Raw genomic sequence first — 12539 nt, forward strand, 5'->3', positions numbered from 1 at the left:
AAGAACATTTTATCAAAAATATGGAATTTAGTGTAACCTCATCTTATAAAAGTATTGTTATGCGATTTATATTATATTAGTATTTTTGTATTTAATTTTTCTATCTTTCTATTCAAATTTTAAAATTTAAAAATTTTATTTAACAATTTAAAAAATTTCTTTTATTTTTTAATAGAATAAAAGTATTGCATATGTCAAAATTACAATTATTAGATAAACAAATCTCTCGAGAAAATAAACAAAATGCATAAATTTATAATATTAGAAAAAATATTTACATATTTGCAACAAATCAAAACAAAACAAAATACCTACGTTTAAAAAAAAAATAGAACTTAATGTGCAGAAAAAATAATCTAGAAGAAAATTTTATCAAAATATAATAAATTTTCCCTAAATATGTGTAAAAAATAAAAATAAATAAATAGTAAAAGAAATATGAAAAAAACTTATAAAAAAAATATACACACTCATGATTATATACATTTTAAAAAAATAAAATATTAAAAATAATTTGAAAACAAAATTCGAATTTTTTACTTCAATATGTCATGATGGTTTTTGGTACATTAAATATTTGTATATTATTATTATTATTATTATTATTATTATTATTATTATTATTATTATTATTATTATTATTATTATTATTATTATTATTTTATTTTTTTTATTTTGTATTTTTTATTAAAAGTTTGTACAAATATTTATTCCAACAAATATGTTATTCTTTTATGATTGAGCGAATCATTGTCTCATGTATGACTTATTTTGAAGATTCACATGTTTTGTCATTGTCAGTGGTATCCAGAGTTACGAATTACAAAGGTATAAATATGTTGAATCCTAGGAATCTTAATTTTTTTTAATATATCTTAAAATTTCGATCTTTGGTATAACAATTAGAAAAATATTCAATAACAATTGTTGTATTATAAAGCTTTCATCATTTATACATTGTTTTGTTTTCTAAATAAACGAGCTCCATTTTTTGGCCGCGCATTTTTTTAAAACAACCAAAACACCTTTCAAATATTTTTTTTAAAAATGTTATCCAATAATGCTTTTTAAAAATATTTTTCAAGATGGTTTTAAAAAAATTTAACCAAAAAGAAATTTTAAATATTTTCTACTTTCAAAACATTAAGAACGTTTTTTTTAAAACAATCCAAACGGAGCTCATAACCAGTTTAGGGTGCATTTGGATTGAGTCATTTGACATCTATGGATTTCAGCAATGTAAACTCAAATCAATCTCCTATTTATTTTCATTTACCATAGTGAATTTCAAATGATTATAATATTCTTAGGATTTGAAACCTATTATAATTAACTCAATTATAGTGTAAATAAATATAAATATAATTTTTTTTTGTCTAAGTTACTTAAAAAAGGAAAATACATTTAATTAATGGATTTTCAATAGAGGTGTCCAAATGGGTTAGGCCCGTCGGGTTGTCCCGCCCCGCCATACAAAATTGATGGGTTGTCAATTTACACGTGAACTCGCCGGTTTGGCCCGCCCCGCCACCTAAAATAGGTGGGTTGAGTTGATGTTTTTCCAACCCGCCTAAAAGGTGGGCCGCCCCGCCTAATGATGGGTTGCGACGGGTTGTTGGCCGGTCCACCCTGCTGACCCATTTTGACATCTCTAATTTTCAATCCTTTTATATTAAAACTTAAGTTGTATTTTAATTATTTATTCAAACATATGTGCTTACTAATTTTTAGTACTAAAAAAATATTAATAATATTTTTTTTTTTTAAAAGGGTTGACCCCGAAGGGGACCCCATTCCACATGAGTCAGATGCCCATTGGCTCATGCAGAGGATAAATCGAGGGATGTGCATGAGCGGCAGGGACCTGAAGGAGGGAGCACATGGCCCAATCCCCAGAGCATACCCCCCACTAGGGGTGATCACATTTTTTCAAAAACCGCCCGAACCGACCACCCCGCACCGCCCCGCACCGTTGTATCTCATTTTTTGAAATAATCGCGGTTTTAAAAAAAAATGGAAACCGCCCCGCCGCCATGGTTCGGTTATAATTTTTGGCCCAAACTGCCCCGCACCGCACCGCCATGCATAGTGGTATTTATCTAGAGTTATATTTATAGCACATTGTATATACATTATACACAATAGATATAATCTTATGCCGCCTCTACTCTCTTCTATCCCAACACTTCTTCAAAAAAAATTCCCCTCTTTCTCTCTTCATAATCTATTTACTAATTCTCTATACAAATATTAATCTTAAACCTTGCCTAAACATATTATAGTTGATTAACTTTATTTTGTCGTTTAATTTTTATTTTATTTAGTTTTATTTTGTTTATTATAGTTTTCATTCATTATTCTAATAATTTGAATAATTTTATTTTTTTCCATTTTACCTATCATTAAAAAAAACCGCGAACCGACCGCAACCGCTTAAAACCGTCGAAAACCGCTAAAATGATTTTACATTTACACCGCAACAAAAAAAATAAAATATAACCGTACCGCAATTGGCAATTCGGTTTGATTTTTTTATGAAAAACCGTCAAACCGCACCGTGATCACCCCTACCCCCCACAATATTTCGGCAAGGAATATGCTCCATACGAGAATCGAACCCGCAATGCTGGGGAATTATTTCCTACGTCACCTCAGGCCTTACCAACTCGCCTATGCCCTGTGGGCTAAAATATTAATCTATATATGTGAGACCTCGATTCTAATCATCTCATCTCAGAAGAAACAATAATTACGCATACAAGATCTAAGATTAAAAGCAAAGTTTTTTTTTTTTTTTTTTACACAGGGTGACGCGCGGACGCGCCACCCGAGGCGCGGGAGCGCATACAGCCCTGCCCGGGCCTCCGAGAAAGGGAGCAGAACGCGCGGGCGCTCCTCACCAGGCGCGGGCGCGCATGGCCTGCTGTTTTAGCTCAAAATAAGGCTCCAAAAATGCAATCTAACACCCGGAAAGGCTCCGACATGATCCAACTAACACTTTTCCAACAACGAAGTATTCAATTACAAGAAAGAGTAGAACATGCATCAATTCTAAGTTCCAAAATCCAAAATACAAATCGAGTTCGAATACAATCTAAGTTCGATTTCAAATTCGACTTCTACAATAACAAGGCCTCACTCTATCAACTCATCCACCTAGCCATGCGATCTCTGACTCGGTCCTGTCCCACCTGTTGCCAAGCACACATACAAAGACAAGACAACAGCCGGATAATCCGGTGAGAATAATATTCCCAGTAAAAGAGACAAACATGCAATATCATAAAAACATCTCAAACGAAATGCATCATATTCTAGATATTCATAAAACAACCATGAAATTCCACAAGAATGTCTAAAACTCAATTCATATGCATAAATGCAATGCATGTCTTTAAAATCTGGGATTATCAAGTCGGATAATCAAAACATTTCTGCTTTTGCTTTTGGGATCCCGAGGACGAGATCACGTAAACGACTCACCGACTCTCCCGATCGAGGTGGTGCTACGTATCTCCATCCTCTAGACTTTGGTGCGACTATAAGGAGTATGCTAGCACTAGGTGAAACGGCTACACCCAGGCCACTCACAATATAATCCCCAAAACGTCTATCATCAAAAGGGCCGTCCTGCCCGCTACTCAAATCAAGGATTCATGTTCAAGATGAATGAAATTCAAAACATAACTCAAATAATTCAAATAATCAAATAACATGCAAGTATGTGATTCTTCGGAACACTCGAATCAAGTCGGATTCGAGTCACACGTTCCATTCCAATCTAAGTCATCTTATACCTCTTTTCAACAACTTCGATGCTCCAAACCTGGAAACAACAACGATTCCTCAATCAAGATTCAATCAAACTACTTCAATCGATAATAAGAAATCGATACTATACCGGCTACAATCTCCAAGTCGAACAAAGCTGAAATCTCGCAATTCCACTGGCCTCAAATCAATCTGTGCAAGAAGTAATAAAGGCTCGAGATTAACATACAACTCAAACAAAGGCTTGGCTCAACAATTCGAACCGGTAAACAATCCAAAACTCAAACCGACGGCATAACGGCTATAATCTGATCAAACCGAAAATGCAGACAGCAGTTCAATAACGATATAACCTCATATCAATGCTCAAAACAACAATAACAAGGCAACCCATCAATCTCAAAATCCAAGTTTTCGAAAATGGCTTCCAAAAATCATAACAAATCCGAACGTCGCTCTAATTCAAAACTGACAGATAATAAACGATCAGAACTCCGCCAAGAACAACATACTAGAATCTAAATCGATTCTAACAACCTCCGAAAAACAAAACATATCCGATCGGAGAAATACTTACGGTAGAACGAAGCTCTCGCAGCCGTGATCGCTAATCTGCCTTCAGAAATAAATTCTAACGGACGGATCGTGCTCGGGGTGAAATCTGGGAGCTCAAGGAGACGTCCATGGCGTCTAGAGAGGGAGGAGGCGTGTTGGGGAAGGGGATGAAGTGAAAAGGTAAGTCAACTCAAGCTTAAATATCTAATAATCTCAATATTTGCACTTTAGTCCCTGAAAAATCCGAAATTTGCAAAAAGGACCCTGATCAAAATCAAGTCGGCTCTTGAACTCTGGAATCTTCGATTATCTCAAATAAAGTCGATTAAGATAAAATCGGGGCGTTACAATATATATATAAAAGCAGAGTTTTTACTAAATATAGTAGTTTCCCGCCAAAACATACTTACTATAAATGAAAATTATGGATGAAATTCTGTTAAAACTATATATAATGTTTTCGGTTCAAATAATAATAATAATAATATTTACTACTTTTATCAATGTTTGTTTTTTAATTTCAATTGATTTATTGTGTCCATATACAAATTAATCTTACCAAAAATATCGTAAATAATTTAAATATCGTGTATATATATGTCAAATTATTAATAAAAAACTTACGACACAACGTAAAACATTTATATATGCTTGCATATAGTTTTCATAAATGATATATATATATATATATATATATATATATATATATATATATATATTTGTGTGTTATAGTTTAATATGATAATTTTTGCTAATTTTTTATGCTTATATATATGCAAAATTTTCCATTAATTACTAGCAATATTGGCACACATGTGTGTAACAAAAAATGTGATAAATGCGTTTGTGCTTAATTTAAACATATTTGATATAGAGTTTCAAAATTTGAGTTAGTTTTGGTTTTCTCTTTTTGTTTTGCATAAGGAAGAGAAATATAATGCTAAGTAATAGAAGAGAGAAAAAATAACTGCATATACAAAGAAAATGGATGTGGAAAGTTATTTTTTGAAATGTGGATTTTACCGATGAATATTATCTACTTTTCCATTGTTTTTTTTCTGTAAAATATATTGTAAAGAATTATTTGAAAATTATAAAAGGCTATACCAACTTACCAAAAAAAATTAGTATGAGACTCACATCTTTAATATAATAGTAAGAGATATTCACCTACCAAATATAAAATTAATTTCAAAACTTTCCAAATTCATATTGAGATTGAAATTAAGAACATTGAAAATATAAAATAACTTTAAATATATGCATCGATTATAATATTTCATTAATTTTTTTATTTTAGGTTTATCGATTGTTTTCTTATTATTATTATTTAATTGATGTATTTTTTTAAAAAATAATAACATTCATAATTATTTCTCATATGTTTATGTGAATATATTGGTTTTGAAATAATATTAAACAAAATAATATTAATATATTTGCATGCGTGAATCGTGATCAGCATATACATGTTATCAATAATAACTACCAGCTATACAACAAATAATAACAAAATTATAATAAATAATTTGATCCGTCTTTAATAATTTTTATAATTCATTAAATAAAATAAGTATTATCAATAAAATTTAAAATACTTATTTGAAATATTATTAATTTAATTTTAGTCAATTATGTACGTGTGTGAAAATTTTCATTAATTGTATATATATGATAATTTTCGGTTCAAAATTTGATATTTGATTGGATATTTCAAATTTTAAAATTTTATTGATTGTTTCAATATTTTAGGTTTCAAATTTTTTTATATCATGATTTTTTGTTCAAAATTTATCTAATGTTTCAAAATTTTAAAATTTTTGATTCAAAATTTGAAAATTTTTAATGTACCAATGTACGGTTCAAAATTTGAAATTTGATCGTATATTATCGCTATTTTTTTATTTCAGTTAAATTTTATGTTCATATATATATGTGAAAATTTTCATAAATGTTATATATGATAATATACCAATTTTTTGTTCAAATCTGAAATTTGATTGGATGTTAGTATGTTATCAATACTTTATAATTTCAATTAATTTTTGGTCAAATATGTAAAAAAAAAATTTGTAAATTTTATATATAATAATGTACCAATTTTCGGTTTAAACATTGAAATTTCAAAGGATGCTATAAATACTTTATAATTTCTTCTAATTTTTTTGTAACCATGTATATGTGTAAATTTCGATAAATATTATATATAACGATGTAACATTTTTCAATTTAAAAAAATAAAATTTGATCGGAAGTTATTGCTACTTTTTAGTTTTAGTTAAATTTTTTATGTCTATGTATATTTGAAAATTTTCATAAATGCAATATATGATGCAGTACCAATTTTTTTATTCAAATTTTAAATTTAACATGATATTATCAATACTTTTTAATTTAATTTCAATTTTTTGTTGTGTACATATATGAAAATTTTCATAAATACTATATATATTGTAATGTATCAATTTTTTTGTTTCAAAATTAAAAATTTGATAGAAAGTTATCACGAATTCTTAATTATGGTTGACTTTTTGTGTTATATATATGTAAAAAATTTAAAAAATGTTATTTATAATAATGTATCAATTTCGATTCAAAATTTGATTATATATCATTATTTTTCAATTAATTTCAGTTAAATTTTTTTGCCCCTATATATGTTAAAATTTGCATAAATGCTATAAATGATAATTAGGTTTTGCTTAAGATAATCGAAATTCTGGCTGGACCCACCTGAAAAATATAGAATGCATTAAAATATATACAATGATGTATCATTTTATTCAATTTATGTTATTATTTTGAGTGTTGTGTTACTTTTATATGTTTAGTTCTCACTAATATTTATCATATTAAATATATAAAAAAATTTATATAATATTACATTTTTGAATTTTTAAAAGAGTATCGTTGTGAATGTATATTAATTGTTAGTAAATCAATTTTATATGTATATTAATTATAAACTTGATATAAATTTTTTATGATATATATTCTAAAAAATTAATAATAATTTTTTATTTATTAAAATATTAATACTCCGTGCATCGCACGGGGTGAAATACTAGTATATATAAAAACAAAAAAGTATACTAAAAAAAGAAAAGTGAGTTTTTCCCGCCTAAAGTTTCATTCCAAAGTAGTAAATGCATAAAAAATACAAATAAAGATAATAATGTATTTAAATTCATAGATAAAGATAGATTTAAAAAAATTATATTATGAATAAATGATAGAGATTTTTATCTAAATATTTAAAAACACATGTAAAAATCTATATCTATATATATATATATATATATATAAACAGAAAAGTATACTAAAAAAAGAAAAGTGAGCTTTTCCCGAGTTTCATTCCAAAGTAGTAAATGCATAAAAAATACAAATAAAGATAATTATGTATTTAAATTCATAGATAAAGATAGATTCAAAAAAATTATATTATGAATAAATGAGAGAGATTTTTATCTAAATATTTTAAAACACATGTAAAAATGCGATTAAATTTAAAAAAATTTAAAATAATTTTTTTATGATGAAAACATAATTTTTATTTAAAATATATATAAAAATATGGGTTGAATTTAAACAAAAATTAAAATAATATTCTCATGATAAAATAAAAAGTTTAATTTTTGGTTAATAAGGTGATTGTTCTGCATATAGATAAAAATACTATTTAATTTTTGCTTTTATCTTTGGTTGTGTTTGCCTAATACAAACAAATTTATAGATCAAATTTTACAAGCCAACAAATAAATACAAGATTTTAATATATCAAAATATCATGATAAATTAAATACAAAATATCACATAAAATATCAAAATATCAGGATATTATTGTTGTAAATATAATTGTATATGATATTTGTTATACCTTTAACATTTTTATATATAAAAACATAAAACTCAGCTACAAATAGTTAAACTAAAGTTTTGAAAATATAAATAAAAAAATATGTTTGAATTAAAAACACAAATCAAAATAATCTTTTTACAGCATTTAATTTTTTTTATTTTTTTATAAAAATATGATAGAGTTTTTTTTATAAAAAAATATTTTTAATTATGAAACAAAATTTAATTTAAAGGTTTTTTGTTTATTATATATATATATATATATATATATATATATAACAGTAAACAAATATTCAAAAAAATAATAATATTATTAGTGATATTCTATTTAATTCAGAAATTTTAAATATACATAAAAATAAGATTGTAAAAATTTAAATAGTATTTTTTTATCAAGTAAAATTTAACATTTACTTTTAATAGGATGATTGATTTTTCTATATGCATATATAGATATATGCAACAAATATTCAAAAAACGATGATGTTACGAGCGATATATTATTTAATATAAAAATTTTAGAATGTAGATAAAAATACGATTGAAGTTAAACTATACATATACATACATATATATATATTTTAACCGAAAAATAATTTCTGAAAATAGAGAAGATATTATTATCATCAAATTTAAAAATTCAAATAAGATATTATTGAATTCAAAAATATAGATAGAAATAACATAGGATATTCAAGAAAATATAATATATGATTTAAGTGATATAATTGTTGATCTAAAATTTTTTAAAATATAAATAAATATAAATTTAATTTTTATATTTTTTTATTATCATACTTATAGTTTGTTTTGTTTATTTACTTTTATATAATTTATATATTAATTTTTGGTAATATAAAGAACATTTTATACTAATTTTACAGAGTTTAATGTACCTTACCTTATCCAAATATTATGTATCTATATTTTATTTTATTTATTTTTTTATTTTATTTTTTTATATTTTTATATTTCAAATTTAAATTTTTAAAATTTAAAAAATTTCTATTTTTTTTTGTATAAAATACAAATATTGCATACATCAAATTTATAATTATTGGATAAATAAATTATTTAGGAAATAATATAATTTTAAAATGTTAAAATAAGAAATTTTAAAAAATAATAGGGGTGTAAAAACTTTTTTTTATAGATCTTAAAGGATGTTAAATAGCTTATCTCAAAGATTCAACTGTTTAAAACTATTTTCTAATAGTTTTCCAAAAAAATTTATAAAACTTATATACTCCGTCAAACACCCCTTCAACCATAATTAATTTAAATTGATTTCAATACTCTAAGAATTTGAAATCCGTTTTGATCACCTCAATTGTAGTGTAATAAATATCAAGATAAATTTTATTTTATTTTTAAAAAGTTATCTCAACAATGAAAACACATTTATATTGATAGATTTTAAATCATCTAATACAATTCAACCTTAATTTATTTGTATTTTAATTATTTATTCAAACAATCATATTTATTAATTTTTTCAAAAAAAAATACATGAAAATAATACTCTATGCATAGCACAGGTGAAATTCTAGTAATATCATCAAAACAAAGTCTCGTGTGTGTAATACAAAGAAAGAAAAGAGAGACAAGTTCATTCCCCAAACCCGTCGCTCCCGTCATCCTCTGCGCAGCTGCTGTATTCGGTTCTTATCTCCTTCGTTCGATGTCCAAACTTCGATCCGTTTGAGGGTTTTCTTCCTTACATCCGTAGCTTCGATTTGAGCCATGAATCACAATTTTTGATGGTCGTTTCTGCCCAAATCGAACCCTATTTGTAAGCTGGTTCTGCGCGTGATTTCTGCTACGTTCCTTCACAGGTTTTGCTTTCGGTTTTGTTGTTTTCTCACTACCTAGAGGCTGTATTCGAACTAGTATTTAAACTCGATCCAGCCCCTATTTTTCCAGTTGGTTTCGAACATTTTCCGGCGAGTTTTTCGGCGAATTTCGACTGCTTTCCAATTCAGCTTGTTTTAGCTTCGAGTTGCGACATATTTCAAGCTTGAGTTGTGAATGTATTCGGTCTTGGAATATTTTAATGTGTTGTAGACCGAAACTTTGGAAAGCAAAGTGAACATTGAACCTTGTTGAGTTGGTATAGGTATGTTACAGTTTAGTTACATACGACGGTGACATATAAATCTTGTTTTATGCATATTTACATCATTTATGTAAATTAAGTGATCTATATGAGTTATGTGAATTTAAATGTCTCGTTGTTTATATGTTAATATATTTGACATATTGTTTGGCATCTAGAAAGGGCATGATGTTCATAGCATCACATATTGAGCCTATCGTTTCTTGTTAACTGTTGTATTGTATTCTTGGCACCCGTTGTTAATATTTTGAAATCAGTTGGTGGGTTTTAAGCCTAGTTATCATGATTGTCTATTCTCTCATGCATTTTCTGTAATATTCTAAAAAGCGTGGAGCGCGTCGAAGCGTGAATGTCAAGGTTCAAGCTTTTCGAGCTTAGAACGAGTTTAAGCGTGAAAAAGCGTTTTCAATATTTACTGTAATTTTAATTTTTTTAGACAAACATTAAATAAAATGTTAGATTAACCATAAATATAAGATTTAATAGATAATTCAAGTTCTAAACTATAAATATACATATTTATAAAAATATTTTCATTTAAAAAAAAATGAAATCTTCCGTTCTAAAAAGCGGTCGCTTAATCGATCTTAAGCGTATTAAAGCTTAAGCGAGATTAAGCGTGGCTTAAGCGAGCTTTTTAGAACACTGATTTTCTGTGTGATATGCTCTTAGAATCTTGACATCATACGTTATTCGTTATTGTGCCTTCCTGTTGTATCGTGTATCAGTTGTATGGAGGCCGAGTCGTGGGTGTTGGATTTCACACAACACGACATACCTCGCATACTTGGCAGGGCGGTTTAGTTTCATGACGATGTAGCTCCCCTGTGTGTTATAGCTCGAGCATTGTTCTAGTTGTTATCGTACCATTCGTTGGCTCCTGTTATCCCGTTTACTTTGAGCCAGTTCATGTTTTAAAGTGTTTATGTTGTTATCGAGCCTTGCTGGCTCAAATGTTTGTTAAATGTTTTATTTAGTTGTCGTGCCTGGCCGGCACTTGTTGTGTGGTATTTTAAATTGCTGAGGTTCTAGTTTGAATTATTTTCATATAAACCGTTGTCTGAGTTTTCGGGATGTCCTACTTATGGGGAGGTCATGCCGAAATTTATATGGGCCCAAAATCCTTCTTTTTAAATCGTTTTTCCACTGCTTAACTATTAATTACTTATTTGTATGATCATTAAATATAATTAGATTAACTGGGCCTCACATAATCTGCAGAGATGGGAATTCTAAGGAGGGACAACAATCGGTCGTCGACTTCCGCAACTTCACCTTGTGCTCATCTTAGGATTGCTTATCACAGCTGTTTCAACAGGTAATCTTTTATGTTTGATTTTTGGGTTTTTTGTTTGAGTGGATTTTATGTTGAAATTTCAGAAAAAATATGACATTTTGTGGTGAATGGGGATTTTTTTGGGGGTGGAATATTGTTCTATTGTTTTTCTTTTTGTGTTGAAAATTTCGTGGAGCCCTAACCGGTTATTGCCTATTTTGGCTTTGTATAGGTGGTATTCGGAGAAGTTCTTGAAGGGTTTATGGGATAAAGAAGAGTGTGTTCTTGAGTGGGAGAAGTACAGAGAATGCTTATCTGTAAGATAAGTTTTTGTGAATTGGATGTTGAATTAAACTTTTATTTTTCTTGGGAATTCTGGTAAAAAAAAGTATTGATTGTTTAATTCTTTGCCCGTTTGACAGCAACATTTGGATGATAAGCATCTAAGTCGATTCTTGGAAGCTGATGGCATTGTGGATTCAAACAGTCGAGCTGAATTTAAAAGCCATTCTAGTGTTTCCTAGTGATATTTTGCCAAAGATTAATCCTAGAAATCGATGTAATTTTTTTAATAGTCATATTTTACTATTTTGTAAGATCACTTATTTTATTTGGTTATGAAGAAGTTGAAATTTTGAAATATTGTGATTTTTGAAGTTTTGTTCTGTATTTATCTTTAGAATTTTATGGACTTTGGTTGGTTATATTGATCCTCTGTTTGAGTGTCAGCATAGCGGAAGGATTGATCTAAAGAAGGACTAGCATAAGATCCGTATCGATGATATAGTTCATGTGTGAACCAAAGCCATTTAGATAGTGTTTGAGAAAGCTTTTAGAAAGCACTTCTCAGCTTTTCATTAACAAAATTTGAAATTTTGTGAAATTTTGTTAACGAGAAGCTGAGAAGGACTTCCTAGAAGCTCTCCCAAACACTTTCTTAGAGTGGTCATCCTGGGTTTCGGT

General features: G+C 27.7%; 1 protein-coding gene across 4 annotated transcripts; it reads left to right on the forward strand.

Annotated features, from left to right (window-relative positions):
* Positions 1-9786: 9786 nt before the first annotated feature.
* LOC140875120 (uncharacterized protein At4g33100) lies at positions 9787-12222 on the forward strand. Of its 4 annotated transcripts, XM_073278669.1 has the most exons (5): positions 9787-10019; positions 10108-10300; positions 11522-11618; positions 11809-11893; positions 11999-12222. In XM_073278669.1, exons 3-5 carry the CDS (start codon positions 11524-11526, stop codon positions 12098-12100), a joined length of 282 nt encoding a protein of 93 aa, XP_073134770.1. In that variant the 5' UTR covers positions 9787-10019; positions 10108-10300; positions 11522-11523; the 3' UTR covers positions 12101-12222. The 4 variants fall into 4 exon arrangements, with proteins under 4 accessions (XP_073134770.1, XP_073134769.1, XP_073134771.1 ...); XM_073278668.1 differs by having other exon boundaries at positions 9787-10300; XM_073278670.1 differs by lacking the exon at positions 10108-10300.
* Positions 12223-12539: the final 317 nt, after the last annotated feature.

The sequence above is a fragment of the Henckelia pumila genome, chromosome 1 (assembly GCF_033568475.1).
Source record: "Henckelia pumila isolate YLH828 chromosome 1, ASM3356847v2, whole genome shotgun sequence".
Taxonomy (NCBI): domain Eukaryota; kingdom Viridiplantae; phylum Streptophyta; class Magnoliopsida; order Lamiales; family Gesneriaceae; genus Henckelia; species Henckelia pumila.